Source organism: Camellia sinensis, chromosome 14 (genome assembly GCF_055761805.1).
Source record: "Camellia sinensis isolate YWXY chromosome 14, ASM5576180v1, whole genome shotgun sequence".
In the NCBI taxonomy this organism is placed as follows: Eukaryota; Viridiplantae; Streptophyta; class Magnoliopsida; order Ericales; family Theaceae; genus Camellia; species Camellia sinensis.
This window is the reverse complement of record NC_138974.1, coordinates 72391237-72412875: the sequence shown is the minus strand read 5'-3', so window position 1 is coordinate 72412875 and position 21639 is coordinate 72391237. Positions and strand designations below refer to the sequence as shown.

At 30.4% G+C, this 21639-nt stretch overlaps 1 protein-coding gene across 1 annotated transcript; it reads left to right on the top strand.

Annotated features, from left to right (window-relative positions):
• Window positions 1-19700: 19700 nt before the first annotated feature.
• LOC114279263 (chitinase 2) lies at window positions 19701-21030 on the top strand. Its single transcript, XM_028221491.2, has one exon. It carries the CDS (start codon window positions 19987-19989, stop codon window positions 20881-20883), a length of 897 nt encoding a protein of 298 aa, XP_028077292.2. The 5' UTR covers window positions 19701-19986; the 3' UTR covers window positions 20884-21030.
• Window positions 21031-21639: the final 609 nt, after the last annotated feature.

Here is a 21639-nt window from a genome sequence, read left to right as displayed (position 1 = left end):
AATATATTCTACCATATTATACTACGTCATATCAACTCACAGATTCACACACCATCCCTAATTTTTCAAACCGTTCTTTTATTTTTTATCTTTTCTTTTTGAACATTACACCACCGCCCATGACAACTTCCCTTCCCCTTTTGCACCCCATTTTACCTTTCTTTATTTTATTTTATCTTCCATTTTACATTAAAAAAAAAAAACAAAACAAAACAAAAAAAAAAACAAAAAAACAAACGAAGAAGACGAACTGCACACCAAATTCATTTTATTCCTGTCGGGGCTCACCCTGATCCATTTTACACCAAAAAAAAAAAAAAAACAAAAAAAACAAAAAAAACAAAAAAAAAAACAAAAAACACCCACACCCAACAACCTCATCCACAGGCGGGATTTTTTCTTCTCTACTCTGCCGTCGGTCTCTTCTTCTTGCCTCCGTCCTGGACGGCCCTTGACGGTGCTGCCTCCGTGTTTCCTACTCCACTGGGCACGATCACTACTCCCTGCTCCTCCACTGCAGCATATGGCGGCCCTCCAAATCGGAACATAACGGTGGCCTTCCGTTTCAGCTCCTTATTTTCCGCCTTTAGCACACTTATCTCTGCTCGCGCATCCTTATACATGCGCTGGGGCAGAGCCAGTTGGGCGTTTAACTGCTGCACCTCATTTGTCCTACTCTGCAGCCGGTGCGACAAGTTTGTGACTGCAGTCATGGTTTCCACACATGACTTCAGTGTATACTGATTGGCCTCAATATCAGTTTGCACCGCCATTTTTTGCTCCACCGACCGCATCGGAAAGTTCAATGGAGCAAACCCAGAGGTGTTTGGTTGAGGTTCACTGGCCACCGCACCAGTTATCTCTCTTGTTGACTCGTTGAGGTCGGGAAAGAGAGTGAGCAGACCACGGGAAGGACTTTTGAGGGCAGCCTATATACACACTCATACAGTGTCTTCTACACCGGTCAGCTTTATCAATCCCTTTGTTTCAACCTCAAATAGGTTTCTATTTTCACACCTATTTGAGTTTGAGGGGGGGTTATACACAGTATCATATATAAGTCGCTTATGGCGCACTCCCTAAGTCGCCCCCTTGGTGCACCACCACAATCTTCTACAACGGTCCGACATGACCCCGTAAACTGTCTTCTACATCAGTCTGACACGACCACACAATGTCTACTACAACGGTTCGACATGACCCCGTAAACTGTCTTCTACAACGGTCCGACATGACCCCATAAACTGTCTTCTACATCGGTCTGACACGACCACACAGTGTCTGCTACAACGGTCCGACATGACCCCGTAAACTGTCTTCTACAACGGTCCGACATGACCCCGTAAACTGTCTTCTACATCGGTCCGACATGACCCCATAAACTGTCTTCTACAACGGTCCGACATGACCCCATAAACTGTCTGCTACATCGGTCTGACACGACCATACCGTGTCTCCTATCCTGTTTTATTTTATTTATCAGTTTACTTTCCTGTTTTGTTACTCTCTTCAAACTCAAGTTGGTTAGTTCCTATCCTCCTTGCGTTTGAGGGGGGCTGTTAATGTACACCTAAACCTACTCCACTAAACCTAACCCACTACACCACTCCACCTCCACTTCACCTACTCCACTACACACTCCACTTCACCTACTCCACCACTCCACCTCCACTTCACATCTCCATCTCCTATATAATGTACATACAATACATCAAAACAGAAATCAATCAATAACACATCAATTTTAACAATTGCAAAGATCTCAACTAGAATTTTTTTTCCTACCATTTTGGTATCCACGTTCAAATTTTTGATATCAATATCTGATATGGGCAATGAAAATCAAATTTTGATATAAAGCTACAATCTGTCTTTGTTATTGTGATCCAACCCATTCTAACTATCTTTTTGTTGTGTTGATAATGGTGATATTGAGGGTTTGTTTGAGATACAGACATTCTAAAAGGTCCATTTCGAAATAACGTAAAACTAGCATATCATCTATGTTATGCACGGGATTGAATTTAAAAAAATTATTTATGATTATGTTAAACATATTTTTAAATTGTTAGCATAAAATATGTATAATTTTAAAAGAAAATATTGACATTGCATAATTAAAGTAATAAAAATAAGAATTTATTACATTTGTTTGAAATTCACTGAATAAATAAAACAAAGTATAACTAAAATCCTTATTGTTGTGAACCTTCCATCAGCATTCATGCATTGTTAACATGATAGTTAGTGCAATAATTAATTAACAACACATATAACACATATATTATGTATTTATAAAATGTTATAAAGTAAAAATGTTATACTTACATATTATTATTTTTTTTCACCTTTTGAAAGGTATAGACATTCTTCAGACCAATCTATATTTAAAACAAAGGTCACGCACGATGCACAATCTAGTTGACGTGCCATTGTTGGTACAGGTATGATAAATGCATAGGCTCGGTCTTGACATGACGCAATATAATCTTTAATCATTCTAACGCAATTATCCTATAAAATTTTGGAATTATAACTTTGTGTTTGAAAAGGTAAGAATAAGTTATTTATAATAAATTTTATAATTTCCTACCTTTGATTTCATATTCTTCAAATATGATGGCTGACATCGCAAAATAAACTCTGCCCATTTATCTTGAACAGTGAGATTTATTAAACCAGTACTGTCTTTGACCACAATGTTAACATTGTATCTAATCCAAAAAAAAAAAATGACACTTGTTAAAATGAAATATTGTACCTAATAAAAAATTAAAACAATTGTTAAGTTTGAATTATTATTATACATAGTAATTATTTACCTAAAGAAAATTACCTCGCTATAATATCAATATCATCATGTAGGCGATGACAACAAACAATGTGACCATAATGATATTCAACTTTTTGATAGCAGCTTTTGCACAAATCAATCTAAAGATTGTTAACATCAATTTGTTCAATGTACCCAAGTATTCAAAAATATGAAACCTGCAAAACATTTGAAAAAACATAAATTAATCTCTTTATAAACAAATTTATATACATATCATTTAACTTTCATTAATTGAGATGATAACAATTCTTACCTTTGGCATGGGTTCAAAATCACGTATTCGAATATTATACAGTCATAACATACCAGACTCGAATATGATTTGTATAACAGAATGAATGATTAATATATAACTTGTTGTATTTGCATGTAGCGAGACATGGACTTAGAAGTTGAGAAAAGATAATTTATTAATATCAATATTTTTATATGCATATAGATATTAGGGCAAATTACATATACCCCCTCGAGGTTTAACAAAATTACAAATATCCCCTTGAGGTTTGAGAAATTACAGATACCCCCCTGAAGGTACTATTTGCATAACAAATTATGGAGCAAATTGTTATGAAAATATAAACCTCAAGGGCCAATTTGTTATGAAAATATAAACCTTAGGGGGGTATCTGTAATTTAGCTAAACCTCGAGGGAGGTATATGTAATTTGCCCTAGATGTTATAAAAGTGAATGAAAAGTAATCTTACCATGATAATCTTTAATTGTTAATCCAGTGGCAAACAAAATATTGTCATTCTCTAGAGTATGATATAGTTGCATGCCATCAGTTGTTGCAAACGCATTCCATAGAGTTAGTCTTACTAATGTAAAACTGTTTTTACAATTAAAAAAAAAAATTGAGATTACGAAAAATAATATAATTCGTAGAGTATTTCAAATTTGGTAAAGACACAGAAATATGTTACAGTATTAGACCTTGTATCAAGTAGTAGAATCTCTCTCTTGTAATTATCACGATTTGCAATACCTTGACATTCAGTTACACTAACAACCAAGCCAATCACATCTACATATTTTAGCATTGGCATGTTTATTGTTTTGATAGTTTAAACTATGTAAATATATAATCTAGATGAGTATCATTTGGTAAAAGTAACGTACCTATTAATTGAACATCTTGATGAAGAAATTGGCTAATGTTTGATAATTTCTTAATGAAATACCACTGAAGTGGTATATTATTATCATGATCAAGTATGTGCACAATTGTTGTATCATTAATAAAAGACATCTTATAATAATATGGCACCAACTTGAATTTCTCATCAGCCAATGTAATATGAACTCTTCTAAAACAATATATTTTTCCTTCAATTAAATGTTCTTTGAAGTAATCATATTCCTCAGAACATACAGTTCCTTCCATGGCAACACCCTTTGAAAAAATGTAATAAGTACACATTTTTAACATAATATAAAACAAAATATTTAACAATTATCTCATAATAAGAGTTGTAAATACTTGTCCATCAATAAAAATCATTCTCAATGTCAAATTTCTCCCAGGACAATTAGTCACAGATAACAACTTGACTAATTGAGCTTTAACGCTCCAATTATTTGCATATGGACATAAATCAGCAAAATAGGGATATCTGATAATTTTATCACCTATTAACAATGTAGATGCATATGAGCAAAATATGAATTTATAATTTTTATATGACGTATCTATAGAACTCAAGAAATTTGAAAATGAAAATATTAAGAATTTTTAATAAAAAAATGTTAAGTTTACAATATGATAAAACAGAAAAAAAAAAGTAATGAATTATTATACAAAAAATATTATACAAACATATTTTGTGAAGGTAAATTTTTTAATTATTTTTGTTAAATGAAATGGAAAAAATTAAAAAAAAAGAAAAAAAAAGATTAGATCATCCAACTTTTTGTATACTAAATGTAATATTTTGTTTAAGATTTAAAATTTAGAATAGTAAGTATTGTATAATTAAAGAATAAAAAAAAAAAACACAGTCATTGAAATTTTGAAAAGACTTTTTATATCAATCTTCAAATGCCATTAAGGACATCATAACATACTACATTTTTTGTGTAATTTAACGATTGGTCAACCTTATTAACAATCAATATCTTCAAGCCTGATGGTGTGGTAACATGCGATAAGGCAACATATAACTGACCATGAGAGAATACTGGATTAGGAAGGTATACGCCAAATTTTTTTAAAGTCTGACCTTGACTTTTGTTTATGGTCATTGCAAATGCTAATTTTATGGGAAATTGTCTTCTTTTAATCGGGACAGGTGAATGTGTGGTAGATGGTGATAAAATGATACGTGAAATGAAGACTCATTCCCCAATATTCAAACCCATAATCACTTGTGCTTCAATCACTTTATCTCCCATTTTCTCAACAATAAGACGGGTGCCATTACATAGACCTTGAGATTGATTGAGATTTCTCAGTAGCATTATAGGCGCTCTCTTTTTGAGTTCAAGACAATGACTTGGAATTCCTGAAAAATTTAATAAGTGCAAGTGGATGCATGCTTTCGTCAATGTTCTCACCTACAGCTGGACATATCATATTTGCACTTAGGTATTTTCGAGATTCTGCAGGCAACATTGATAGCATTATGACATTTAGTTCATCAATATCAGCATTTTTTGGTGCTAAGACGCCATGTTCTTTCAAGTAAGAACTATCACTGTATCTAGTACTTAATTTGGATAGATTGCATAAATCAAATCATGTAAAGCATGTGATCCATTTCTAATCAAGAATTGTTCTGGAATTTCAATCCAAATAGTCTCCCCGCCTTCAGTGAAAGAAACTCCAGGTATTTTTCCATCACCAATCATCAATATATAGTTAGTAAAATCCCTTAGTTGTCAATGCATTTGAATAGAAGTATCATGGGCCATAATATGCATATTGGTCCTCAAATGCAACACATGACAATGATTCCAAATAGTCAATTCCTTCAACGATGCTGCAATTGTGGCTTCTCGCTTACCTTTTGGTACTACAGGTAAAATTTGTCTGAAGTCACCACCAAGTATGAATACTTTGCTTGGTTCCCATTTTTTAAAAACAGTTTTCAGAAAATTCTACACTCTTATTTTTCGTGTTTTTTTGTTTTTACTGAATTTTTTTAATATTTTATGCAAATTTTTTATTTTTTAGACACACCTAACATTAATACACCTAAAAAGTAAAAAAATTGTAAAAAAAATCTTTTAAAAATTCACTAAATACCAAAAATACAAAAAAAAATACAAGAATTTAGTACATTTTTTTTGTATTTTTATGTATTTCTTTATTTTTTAAAATATTTTTTCACAATTTTTTTACTTTTTAGACACATCTAAGTAAGGTGCATCTAAAAAAGTAAAAAAAATATTTAAGATTTAAAAAATATTCACTAAAAACAAAAAAATACGAAAATCAAAAAACTCAGTTTTCAAAAAACTTAATCTAGAAAACTCAAACCAAACACAGTGAATAGTTTTCCACCAAATGCACAATCACTTGAACAAAATTCTGTACCCTTTAGTATATCTCTGAAAGTACGATCAACTGCCTCAAATCCATAACGATGGTGCATTGGAGCTTCATCACATATGATCAATGATGCCTCTTGAATTAATTTTGCCAATTCAGTCTGTTGATTAATACTAAAACTTAAGAATTCATCCAAATTAATTGGAATTTTAAAGCGTGAATGCACAATTCTACCTCTTGGTAACAGCAAAGCTGCAATTGCAGATGATGCAACTGAAAGGACAATTTTATTTTTTTTTTTTTACCTAAACTTTGCTATTAATGTTTTCCATGGATATGTTTTTCCTATTCTCCCACTTCCGTAAAAGAAAAATAAACCCCCTTGTTTACAATTGTATGCATTCATTATGGTGTCATAAACTTCCAACTGATCACTATTTAAACCAAAATGTAATTCATTGAACAATTGTTTTTCCGAAACACTATTGTACTCCATCTCTTCTCTGATGAGCCTATTTGTCACAAATTGAGCACCTTACGAAGATGGCAATCACACTGGAGGGAAATCTTGGAGAGATCTTCCATTTTCTATTTAATATATGCTCAATTTTGAGAAGTCCTAAATTTTTTTAGTCTGCATCGTCAAGATGTAGATCATTATCTCTCATATTTCTTCTGATTCTATATTGTATATCATCAGTGAAGCTTTTCCAATTACGTTCTCATAATTCGACTAGATTGGTTATATCAGAAAACATTTGTGTAATACATATGTCAAAGTTTTGTTATTGATGCCCAATTTGATGTTTCTGCCAATGCCTCATTGCATTCATTATCATCATCGAGTAGACCAAGTGCAATATATACAGATTTAAATGTTGTATGCACGACCCCATTTACTGTTTTGATATGTTCAAAACTTTCTGCACCACGAACCTTATTCAATAACATTTTCAAATAATATCTCTCACCTGATGTTGGATGTGCATATGGCAATCTACCAATACATTTATGTTTTTTTGGGACATCCCATTCTTTTTTATCTCTTTTCCATGCCCATTTTGTTAGAAATTCAACATAAGTCAACTCCTTTGCAGATTGATGGGTTCTGTTTGCTTCAAACCATTTGGTCAACACTGTGTCATGAACACGTTGTTGATTAATAATTTCGTGTAGATGATCATTGTCATTAAATATAATAAATTGTTGACCTGGAAGATGATATTGTAAATGCTCAACAGAAGGCGTTTGTTTCTGAATTTCAAACTCAAATATCCTCCAACACGCTTCAATCGCAGACACGTATCAAGCATCCAAATACTGTTTGATCTCATTAACTTGTTTGTAATGTCGTTGCCCATTATTGTTTGGATGAATAACATTATCCTTAATCACAGTTGTTACACAATCAGGCCTTTTGTTGACATATTTGTACAAATATTTCATCAACTTCGGGTGCACACATCGTTTAATATTAATGTGGCAATCATATCACACTAAAATATCACGATTATATGGAATGACCCATCTGTTATCAACTATAAATCCATTTATGTTTATTGTGTTGCATTCATTACATCTGTGCCTATATGATACAAATCCATTATCATAAATTGTTGTTTCATTACAAAATTTCTTTGGATAATGTTTTGTACACTTTCCATCTACCATGCATGGAGCATTGGGATTAGCAACACTACAAGATCCATGTATTATGCATCTGACAACAGTCTCATATGCCAATGGGTCTACATTTTTGTCAGGCAATTCAGCACATATAAACTTATCAATTTGTTCAGGTGTGATTGGTTTATTCTCCGATGCCAATGTGATTGTAATGTGAGAATGCAACAATCCCCATTTTTGAAACTCGATGACGTAAATAACTGTTCATAAAAATAATTATTGATACATTAGACATTTAAGAGTATTTGTTATATCATAAATGCATAGGTGTTAGAATAATAATACCTGAAAGTACTTCTCCAAATATTTTATTTTCCTTCAAGTCGATTAGTAGTTATTTAAACTTAATCTGAAAAACTCTAGCAACGATATCAGGTCTATCTTCTGCACGTTGATTCGGTAGTCTTGGAAGATCAACTTTTATTTCTGGCCATATAGGATTGCATGTGGACGTGATAAACAAATCAAGAGCTCCAATAGTTCTGCAAATTTCCATAACATCTTGATAACGTTGGATCATATTACGTGGCCTCTCAGGGAATGATGAAGGCAACGCAAATCTTCTCCCTATTGCTAACGCATCTACATCTCTAACAACTACAACATCTTCTATTCCTTGATATAGATCTACGCGCAACTCAGCTTGATGGGTCTTGATGTAATTCAATCTAGTTTTCTCAATAGCAGCATAATAATCAACGACAACTTAATGAAATAAACGCCCTCCTCTCAAGAGTGTTTTGCCTTCAAATTCTCTATGTTGGAGTCTAAATGCATAAAATTCCCTAATTGACGCATTGTTTCGAGATCTGCTTGAGGATGTATTAAAAGAGATGTCGCACCTCCATCCATCTATACCATATGGAAACAGTAATGGGTATTGTAATGGTACATATAATTGATGTATTTCACTGATTCTTCTTAATATACCATCATTTTTTTTAACAATGATGTCACGATGTGTTTCCGTTCTAGTATCATCATCAATGATTATCGCCGCAACTTCATTTGCAGCTGGCGTGATATATTATCGTTCACCTCTGGAGTTTAAAATACGCACATGTAGATTCAATACATTACAATCTCGCAACAAAAGTACTTCAAAATATTTTCACATAAGGATTAGCTGCATTTAACATTTCTTGTAAACCTTCCAATATTGACAAATTAATACCCGACACATTTGTATTGGTTTGGCCCATCACATCAAGACAATTTTTCAATTCTTGCTCTGTATCATATATATACAGTTGGGCAAACTTACATTTCTGACCAGGAATTGGTAATAGTGACCCTATTCTATGATAATTTTCCTCTCTAATCCGAAATGCATATGGACTTCTTCCATCTGAAACTGAGTGATCTACTTTTCCACCTATTGATGTGAAAGACAACATTGAATTATGCATTCTAATATTTTCCATAAAACTTGCATTCCTCAATTGTGCATCTAAGAAGTCAGGAGCGTGTGGCAATAAAGGTAAAAGGACCTCCCCAGCTTGACAACATAATCTGAATTTGGGATTGGTTTTAGAACTATCATTTGTTCTCTCATCTAACCACATGATGGCATGACATCAAGCACATGTAGATGTTCTTTTACTGAATTTCCATTTACTTATTACGTGTCGTTTTCTACGACGTACAACGATTGCAACATCTGACAAATATAACATATGTAACATAATTACATGTGCCATATACTAAATAATTAGTATTATATGTAGAAGAAATTTACAATGTGCACCCTTTCAAATGATGCACATTGTAAAAAGTTATGATTTTTTATGACGAACGTTATGATTGTTTGTGATGTGTGTTATAACATTTTGTAATAAAGTTATAAATAGCGAATTTATGATGTGCACCCTAAAGTTAGGAATAATATTATGACATTTTGTGATTTTTATTATGACGCTTTGGGATTTTGTTATAAAAAAAAAAAAGTTATGATTTTTGTAGTGAAAAAGTTATGACATTTTGGGTTTTTAGTTATGAAATTTTGTGAAAAGTTATGAAAGGCATACCTAACATAAATATATATACATACTTTTGAGACAATGTATATTTAAGTTGCAAGAGTTGGCATTATTTTTTTAAACAAAATTATTACAAAATAATTCTTACCTTGTTGTGGAATAATATTATTATTTGTTGTCATTGGGGGTTGTGACACATCTCCATGCAATTGAACGCCCTCGGTTGTGGGATTTATGACTATGTCATCATAAAAAATCATTGAAAAATAATTAAATATCCCAAAATAAATTTATGTGAAATAATACAATGAGAATAGTAATGAGATAAGTATAAATTATGAGTCACGAATAACATAATAGTTTATTCTTACCTTGTTGTGGAAGAATATTAATAGTTGTTGTCATTGTGACTTCTGAGACATCTCCATGCAATTGAATGTCCTCAGATATGAGGGGCAAGACTATTCCATCATCTAAAATTTAATTGAGAAATGATTAACTTAAAAATAAATATTTAATTTAAAAATTATTGGCAATTATAATTTTAAAAATTATAATTAAAAATATTAACATCTATATATATGTATTAGGGTTTACCTTCTGGTAAGATAATATTATTATTCACCACTCTTGTAACTTTCTAAACATCATCATGTATGTGAATTCCCTCAGATATCAGGAACACAATAATTTCTTTATTTGAATTTGCATGAATAAAATATTTAGTGTCAAATCATTTATTATTTGAAGTTATGATAATATTGTCAAATAAATCATAATTCTAAAATTAATACAAATAATAATTATTACCTTTTTCTTCTGTGACAACATTGTTGGTCACTATTATAGTTGTAATAAATCCCTATGCAACTGAATGCCCTCTAAATTTTGAGACATGACAATCTCGTCATCTAATTAGAAGAAAAAATAAACAATACAAGTATCATGAATTATAATTTTAAAAATCGTAATTACAAAATCTATATATATGTTAGTGTTTACCTTGTTATAGGACAATATTATTATTTACCATCCTTGTGACCTCTGAAGCATTCTCATGTATCTGAACACCCTTAGATATTGGGAACATAACAATTCCTTTATTTGAATTTACATGAATAAAATAATTAGTATAAAATCATTACTTTTTTAAAGTTATAAGAATATTGTCAAATAAATCATAATTGTAAAATTAATATAAATAATATTTCTTACCTTCTTCCTCAGTTATGGGAGGCATGACTATTGCATCATATAATTTTCATAAAAAAAATATAAACAATATAACTATTAGCATTCATTATGAAAGTACCAGATATTAATATTTGCAAGTTATAATATAAATAGAATCATAATTAGAAAATATTATTACTTGGAGTTCTCACAATTTAAAACATTAGTATTGTTTGTCAATGTGATGACTCTTGAAACATTTTGGTGGAAGTGAACACTCTCTGATGTGGAAGGCATAACAACTCTTGTATTTTAAATTGCAGCAATATATATATATATATATATATATTTAGTACAAAAACTAATGTTTCAATTAATATATATGAAAATGATAAAACTTCAGAGCTTACTTGTGACATTTCGAACATTTGTTCTATAATGCAATTGTTTGACACGTAGAATACATACTCTTAATCGATGTGCTTCTTTTTGAAGTTATTTCAATTTATCTTTGAATATGTGATCATTATGATCAGTCTGGCGTGAAATGAGTAATTTTTTTTTCGAGATAATCGATTGATTTTAGCAGTAACTGTATCACGTTCCATTCTGTAAAAACACAAAAATTGTCACAATGCACACAATTTTTTTTTCTCATCATGTGATCGAAATAGAGTGTAAAAAAACAAAATTAGTTAAAAAAATTTGTGTGTGATCAAAACGGAATGTAAAAAAATGCAATCACATTTTTGCTCATAAAAATAAAAATAAAAATAAAAATAAAAATAAATTTAAATTTTAAAAAAAAAGCAATGAAGCCAATTAATAGTTAAAAAGTACAATAATTTTTTTATTTTCAAAAAACACAGTGAATTAAAAATTCAATCACAAATTAAGTCAATTGATAGTTAAAAAACACAATCATTTATTTTTTCAAAAAACACAGTGAGTTAAAAAAATGTAATTACAATTTTTTTTTTTCAAAGACAAAATACAATCTAATCATTATCAATAGTAATGAACACAATCCATTTCTGTTTCAAAAAATACAGATATGATCACAAATTAAGTCAATTGATAATTAAAAAACACAATAATTTATTTTTCAAAAAACACAGTGAACTAAAAAGATAAATTACAAATATATATTTTTTAAAAATACAATCTAATCATCATCAATAATGGGGAAAATTGACAGTTAATTGATAGTTCAAAATACAAATTAAGTCAATTGATAGTTAAAAAACACAATTTAGTGTGTTTTGTTTGAGTTTTCTGAATTAACTTTTTTAAAAATTGACTTTTTTGATTTTCGTGTTTTTTTGTTTTTAGTGAATATTTTTAAATTTTAAACATTTTTTTTTACTTTTTTAGATGTACCTTACTTAAATGTATCTAAAAGTAAAAAATTTGTGAAAAAATATTTTAAAAAATAATAAATACATAAAAATATAAAAAAATGTACTGAATTCTTATATAATTTTTTTTTGTATTTTTGCTACTTAGTGAATTTTTAAAAGATTTTTTACAATTTTTTTACTTTTTAGGTGTATTTATGTTAGGTGTGTCTAAAAAGTAAAAAAAATGCTTAAAAATATTTTAAAAATTCAGTAAAAACAAAAAAATACGAAAAATAAGAAAATAAAATTTTTTAAAAAGTGTTTTTTGAAAAGTGGAAACAAGCAAGGTGATTAATTTTTTTTTTTTCAAAAACACAGTGAGAAAAAAATCAATTACAATTTTTTTTTTTCAAAATGCAATCTAATCATTATCAATAATGGGTACTTTATGTGAACCTAATGAATGCAATCTTTTTTTTTCTTTCAAAAAATACAATGAGTTAAAAATCAAATCACAAATTAGGTCAACTAATAGTTAAAAAACACAACAATTTTTTTTTTAAAAAAACACAATGAGTTAAAAAAATCAATTACAAATATTTTGTTTCAAAATACAATTTAATCATCATCAATAATGAGTACTTTATGTGAACCATTGAACTAACTACAATCGGTAGTTAAAAATACAATGAATTAAAACTCAATCACAAATAAAGTCAATTGGTAGTTAAAAATACAATCACATTTTTTGTCATAATAATAAAAAAATAAAAAATAAAAAATAAACATAGTGAGTTAAGTCAATTGATAATTAAAAAACACAGTAATTTATTTTTCAAAAAACACAATGAGTTTAAAAGATCAATTACATATATATTTTTTTTCAAAATACAATATAATCATCATCAATAATTCATCATCAATAATTGGTACTTTATGTAAACCTAATGAATACAATCTTTTTTTTTCCTCCAAAAAAACAGTGAGTTAAAAATAAAATCACAAATTAAGTCAAGTCATAATTAAAAAGCACAATTATTTTTATGTTATCTAACTGTAATCATATTTTTTTCTTAATAAAAAAAACAATTGTAAAGAAAACAGTAAATAAAAAAATTAAATCACATTAAAAAAAAGAACCATTGAACAAATTACAATCACATCAAATTTTTTCCCACAATAAAAAAGTAAATGAAAAAAAAGAGTCATTAAACTAATTACAATACAATTACATTAAAAAAAAAAACAAAAAAACATTGAACTAACTACAATAACATTAAAAAAAAGAACCGTTGAACTAACTATAATCACATTTTTCTCTTTGTGAGTGTTTATATATATCTAACTTCAATCATATTAAAAAATCAAATTATATATATTTTTTTTACAAATCACAAAAGGAAATAACTTCAATCATACAAATCAGAAATATTTTTATGCTATCTAACTACAATCATATTTTTTTCATAATAAAAAAAATAATTGTAAAAAAGAACCATTAAAACAATACACAAAAGGAGAAATTGCCCATTGTTTGCATACATGGGAAAGGTTATTGCTCACTGTTTGCAAGGGGGAAGTTGGAAGTTCGCATATGTGGAAGTGAAGAAGTGCTGTACATTGAAAAATAAATGACAAAAAAAAAAAAAAATATATATATATATATTAAACTAATTACAATACAATCAAATTAAAAAGAATTATTGTACTAACTATAAATACATTTTTCTCTTTGTGAGTATTTATATTTATCTAATTTCAATCATATTACAAAATTAAATCATACAAATCACAAATATTTTTATGCTATCAAACTACAATCATATTTTTTTTTAATAAAAAAATAATTGTAAAGAATAACCAATAAAACAATAAATAAAAAGATTAAATCACATTAAAAAAAGAATCATTGAACAAATTACAATCACATCACATTTTTCTCATAATAAAAAAAAATAAATGAAAAAAAAGAACCATTGAACTAACTACAATACAATCATATTTAAAAAAAGAACCATTGAATAAATTGCATTCACATCACATTTTTTCCATAATAAAAATAAATAAATAAATAAATAAAAAGAACCATTAAATTAATTATAATACAATCACATTAAAAAAAAAAAAAAAGAACCATTGTAGTCTAAACATATTTTTATAATTTTTTTTTTTTTTTACAAATCACAAAAGGAGAAAGCATAAAATAAAAAAAATTGTAAAAAAAAAACAGTAATTAAAAAGAACACAAAAGGAGAAATTACTCACTATTTACATAGGTGGGAAAGGTTATTGCTCACTGTTTGCAAGGCATAAGTTGAAAGTTTGCATACGTGAGAAAGGGTATTGCTTAGTGTTTGTAAGGGAGAAGTTGGAAGTGAAGAAGTGCTGTCGGTGGGAATGAAGTGAAGAAATTGAAAAGGTCCAATAAGTATGATAGAAGTGAGGAAGGCTGTAATAAGTATTTGAAAAAGTTAAAAAGAGTGTATATATGGAAAAAGTTAAAAAGACTTTGAAGAATTAAATAAATGTTGAGTTTTTTTATAAAAAAAAAAATCAAAAAATTAAAACATAGAAATTAAAATATTAAAACTCCTTACAAAACTTATGGATTAGAAGCCTTTTTTTTTCCTTAATAACACTTAGATTAGTGATCACGTACGTCTCACCAGATCATGCTAACTTGGAAAAAACATTTTTGCTTAAATTGACGTGCACGCAAGTACGTACCTTAACCAAAAAAATAAATAAATAAAAAACATTCTTTGAGAGGATGACTCATTTGTCCACTATACTATACTACCTGGGAAACTGCTAAAAATGAGAGAGGACCACTCATTTGGTGTTCAATCCAAAATTATTTTTTGATTAACAGTCTAGGATCCAAATTTAAAGTGTCAGATTTGTGACAAGAATGAAAATGTGTATTGTTGATTTATGTGTAAAATGAATTTTAACTACATATTGATGTTTTTGAGTAATTTCTAAATAAATTTTTTGAGTTGTTGTATTATTGCTATTTTTTTTGTAGTAAACTGGCTGTCCAAATTTTGGCCCATTTGTTTCCCCAATTTGATATAGCATTATATAAATTTACAACCTTATATATATATATATATATATATATAGATAAATTACAAATAAATCTCTTGAAGTTTACTTAAATATAAATTACCTTGTAGTTTTGAAAATTACAAATATCCATTTATTAGAATTTTTTATCTAACATAATTTATGAAAAAAATTAAATTTCCTAACTATTCTCCTATACAACAATAAAATTATTTGAATTATTAATTGAAATATATTTCTAATCATTAAAAATTATTAATTGATTTGGTGATTTATTATTTGTTATGCGATTAGAAACTTGGGCATGATGTAATTTTCATAATCACATGAGACAATTCGTATTTTAAACAAATCTTGAAATGTATTTATAATTTACCCTTCTTTTTTTAAAACCAAATATCCGAGTCTAATTGTAACCAATATATATATATATATATATCCGAGCCTAATTAGCTTCAGATAATGAGAATTCCATCAAAGTAAACTCTGCTTCATAGGATTTTAAAAATAATAATAGTAATAATAATAATAATAATAAAATTAAAAAGGAAATATGTTCATACATTTAATCTCTGTATAAACAGGTCCGTGGGCAGAACAACATGACACAACATTATACAAATAAATATTAGGATTTTTTTGTTGTCTTCTTACTTGTAGGTTGATTCCCCTCCCACATCAACATCAATTTTTCTGTTAGAAATGAATTCAAAAAGGTTATCAAAAAATTATGTTAGTAGACCAGATTCATTCCATGTAACTAGCACCACAAAAAATTTAAATACATATTATACATTTTATTTTTGGACACATTCTGTATTACTTTTTATGGTTTTTTTTTTCCCTCATAAAATAAATTTTCAAACATGTCTATAAATAACTCCATTGCATCGGAGCCAATGTCAAATTTATTTGGAAAAAAATTAAGAAGTTTGAAAAAATAGTTCAAAAATTTACCAAAAAATAAGGTAGTATAAATTCGAACGCAACTGTTGGCTTATTTTTCTTACGAAGGAAAATATCATAAATGCGAGCGTGCCAGCAAGGATTGAAAAATCCTTACAGATTAAATTCAAGCCAATTATCAAGCGATTGTGTTGACGGTTCTTTTGCCTCAACGAAGAGGACTTCAAATTTGCCAAAGTGTAGAGAAAAGAAAAATTAAAAGAAGAATGAGGGGCGGAGAAGGGTGATTGAGTGAACAATCGAAGTAATAATTACTTACCTCTACTCCTATGCTTCGAAAAGAAAGTGCATAAAATGCTTCGAAATGGAAATGCTGAAAATAAATGCTTCGAAATATAAATCTATGTTAAACTACTCCTAAGATAAGGAAAATGACAAGAAATATTGAAATCAAGTGTCTTTGATTTAAGTTCTGGATCCATTACAATGTAGCCATTAATGGCTATTTATAGAAGAAAAAATACAGCAATAACTACTTAGTAACTACCCATTTCTTCCATCTTCATTCTTGTCTTGCCATGTGTCCTTCCACTCATCCACTTTGTCTTCCCACTCATCCACTTTGTCCTTCATATTCTCCATTATCTCTATAACTTCTTTTAACTTCCAAATGAATAAGAGGATGCCACGTGTCCTGCAATTATATAAATAATAAATAATAATAAAAATTGCAAATTTATGGTGCTAACATTACCCCCCGCGACCCTTAAAAATGATGTTTATTTGAATTTTTGAAGGGCCGAACCAAGCACATGACTAACCTAAGCAGCAAAGTGCTTCGAATGATGTAACAACACCAATAAAGTGCTTCGAATGAGTATGAAATTATGACTAGATGACTCGAATTATTACTAGTAACAAGCTTCGAAAGTGATATAAAGGACCAAAATCATTCTTCGAAGGTCGATGGAACCGACAAAAGACGAATTACATCCTCAAAAATACTCGACAAAGCTTCGAAGGTTCACAACCACCATTATTATTTCTTCGAAGCTGTTGTTGATGAAAGATAGAGTGCTTCGAAGCTTACAAAATTATGGCAAAACGGCTTTCGAAGTAACTTATGGCAAAACGGCTTTCGAAGCTGTTTTTGGCCAACATTGTGGTTATTCAAAACTTATATGTTCTGGTTCACACATAATTAATGAAAATATTAATTTTGTGCTTCGAACCAATTATTAATTCTTCGAAGACACCAAAACTGTTGTTCTTCGAGCCAACTTATGATGCCAAAAACAGGCATTATTCGACAACTAATTAATTGTCATTTTACATATATTTGAAGAGATGTACACATTTCGAAAGTTTTCAAAGTTTTATACAGTTTCGAAGGTGAAGTAATCAACCTTCGAAACAACTCTTGATGTTTCGAATGTATCTTCAAAACTTTATACAGCTTCGAATGTGAAGTAATCAACCTTCGAAACAACTCTTGATGCTTCGAATGTATCTTCGATGCTTTGATTGTGTACATACAAACAATTGGCCATCAATTTGAAAAGATAAGCCATTCTCAGCCATTTATTTAAATGCACAGGCTTTTTCTAGCCAAGTTCATGCATTTTAAATGGTCATCCCTTGTTCTTAGTGCTTCGAACTCATAAGAACAATTTGTTAATTTTATTAGCCACATCATCATAATTATATTTTGATGTGAACCACAAATCCAAAAAGGATTTTGAACACCAAAAGTCATGGTATAGTGTGACCATGAAAATTTATACTTTTTGACATTTTGAAAAATGTCAAAAATTTTGAATTCATGAACAGTGGCTTGTTCATTATTCTTGACCATGTTTGTTTTAAAAACCTAACTTTTGTCGAATAGGTTTTCATAATTATTTGACAAAGTGGGTTGTTTTTCCATGTTAGCCATTAATGGCTTATGAAAATCACCCATAGATATATTATTTTCATGACTTGACTCTCTAAAATTTGGTTTTTGGATCCCTCGAGTCATACATGGAACATCATTCTTAGCCAAATTTGGCTCAAGAACATGCTCTTTCGTTGTGTTAATTTCATAATTTGGCTCTTTTAAAACGAACTCTTGAACCCCCCGAGCCATTGATGAAATCAATTCTTTGCTTTTGCTATTTTTAACCATGGAAAAATTCTGAAAAAATTCAACAATTCCGACCATTAAAGCTTCAGTTAAAGACTTGGTAGTGAGAGTTGATAACTCATCATTCGATTGGCGAATTTCCATATCAAGTTGATGAATTTCTCCAATTAAATGGTGTCTTTTTTCTTCCACCAAATAATATTGTAAGGGATGAAAGTTTATTTCATCAAGAAAATGGATTTCTTCTTGAAGATCCAAAATTTCTCTTTCACGCCAATATATTTCATATTGACAAGTTCGAATGGCGAAATCCAAATCGTTTGTCATTTCTTACACTTCGAGTCCCACCGAGCGTGCCAAAAAATGTTGGCTTATTTTTCCTACGAAGGAAAATATCATAAATGCGAGCGTGCCAGCAAGGATTGAAAAATCCTTACAGATTAAATTCAAGCCAATTATCAAGCGATTGTGTTGACGGTTCTTTTGCCTCAACGAAGAGGACTTCAAATTTGCCAAAGTGTAGAGAAAAGAAAAATTAAAAGAAGAATGAGGGGTGGAGAAGGGTGATTGAGTGAACAATCGAAGTAATAATTACTTACCTCTACTCCTATGCTTCGAAAAGAAAGTGCATAAAATGCTTCGAAATGGAAATGCTGAAAATAAATGCTTCGAAATATAAATCTATGTTAAACTACTCCTAAGATAAGGAAAATGACAAGAAATATTGAAATCAAGTGTCTTTGATTTAAGTTCTGGATCCTTTACAATGTAGCCATTAATGGCTATTTATAAAAGAAAAAATACAGCAATAACTACTTAGTAACTACCCATTTCTTCCATCTTCATTCTTGTCTTGCCATGTGTCCTTCCACTCATCCACTTTGTCTTCCCACTCATCCACTTTGTCCTTCATATTCTCCATTATCTCTATAACTTCTTTTAACTTCCAAATGAATAAGAGGATGCCACGTGTCCTGCAATTATATAAATAATAAATAATAATAAAAATTACAGATTTATGGTGCTAACAGCAACAGAATAAATATAATTTAGTCCACGCACTTTATTTTTGACAATTTTTTGAATAATATTTTTTGAATTCCGTAATATTTTCCAATTTTATTTATACAAAATATTGATCAAATTTGAAGCAGGGAAAAAACAAAACAGCTTTCGACATGGCAATGCAAAGAGGCAAATCAACCCCAACGGCACACAAACACTCATTCCTTTTCCTTGATTGTCATGTCCTCAGTTACATGCCCACATCTTCATTCAAATCATACTACAACTACTATATAAATGCTTCTTTTCCTATGCCATTACATGCCCAAACCAAACACATCTTCACACACTACAACGACCTACTCTTTCAACAACAATGGAGCTCTCAAAACTTCTCATCACCCTCCTCCTCATCCTCCTCCCCTCAACCCAAGCCGCCAACTCCAACCTCTTCCGCGAATACATAGGCGCGGAGTTCAACAACATTAAATTCTCCAACGTACCCATTAACTCCAATGTCGAATTCCACTTCATCCTTGCCTTTGCCATCGACTACACCACCTCCTCTTCCTCGTCTCCCACCAACGGTCAATTCAACGTTTTTTGGGATGCGGACAATCTCAGCCCATCTCAAGTCTCATCCATCAAATCTCAACATTCAAATGTTAAAGTGGCACTGAGCTTAGGAGGCGACAGTGTGGGAAGTGGCTCTGCTTACTTCAACCCTTCCTCAGTCGATTCATGGGTTTCAAACGCTGTTTCTTCTCTCACGCATATCATCGAACAGTATGGCCTTGATGGGATCGACATCGATTACGAGCACTTCAAATCCGATCCTGAGACCTTTGCCCAGTGCATTGGAAAGCTTATCACAACCCTGAAGCAAAATGGTGTCATCTCTTTCGCTTCGATTGCTCCGTTTGATGATGATCAGGTTCAGAGCCATTACTTGGCTCTGTGGAAGAGCTATGGACATGTCATAGACTATGTGAATTTCCAATTCTATGCTTATGATCAGGGGACCACTGTTTCACAGTTCATGAATTATTTTCAGACTCAGAGCTCGAATTACAATGGAGGTAAGGTCTTGGCTAGTTTCAGCACCGATGGAAGCGGCGGGTTGTCTCCGGAAAATGGGTTCTTCACTGCTTGTGGGAGGCTCAGTAGCCAGAAACAGCTTCATGGTATCTTTGTTTGGTCTGCAGATGATTCTATGTCGAAAGGGTTTCAGTACGAGAAGAAATCACAGACATTGTTAGCATCAAACCATTAGTGTTTTCACCTTTTGAATGTGTGTGGTGTGTGGTCTATTAAGTTACATATGTATGAGATGCTGCTTGTTCTATAGGTTTGATGTAAGCAAAAGTCTATAATTCTCTGTTATACTACTACTATTTTATACATAAATCTGTTTTTGCAATTTGTACACTGTTTCAATGAACAAGCTTTTATCCATGGAGGTCAGTTTTTAGGCAGCCCTATCACAGGAGGTGGGCAGGGCAAGGTTTAGGTTGCAAGAGGTGAAGATGAGAAAAGTTAAAATAGAACAAACATACAAGCATATAAGTGTATATCCACCGGCAAAGGACTTTCATTATTACAGTGAGCCTGTTCCCTCAACAACCATGTTGAACAGAAGCTCTCAAAATATCATCACAACTTTAAACTTTGAAACAACCCAGTATATACATGGATTCATAAGTTGTAAGCTGTTTAAAATAGACGGGGACCTATTAATCGGCCAGTGAACGGGTAATAAGCATAATTCAGATTGAATTCGAGACACACTCACAATAGAAAGCTCGGGGTATTTTTTTTTTTTAAGGTGAGTTAATGAACCAACACGACATAAGTTTCCATATGAAAAGAAATGGTAATTGGTCAACATGTTCTCTAAACTTGAGCCTCTTCAGTCTCCAGTCTTCCAGAAAATTGAGGTATAATTTGTTCAGGATTTGGAGCTGAATGCCAAAAAAATATTCATGTAACCCACCTTGATTGGGACACAAAGTTTAATTTGGTTTAGAAC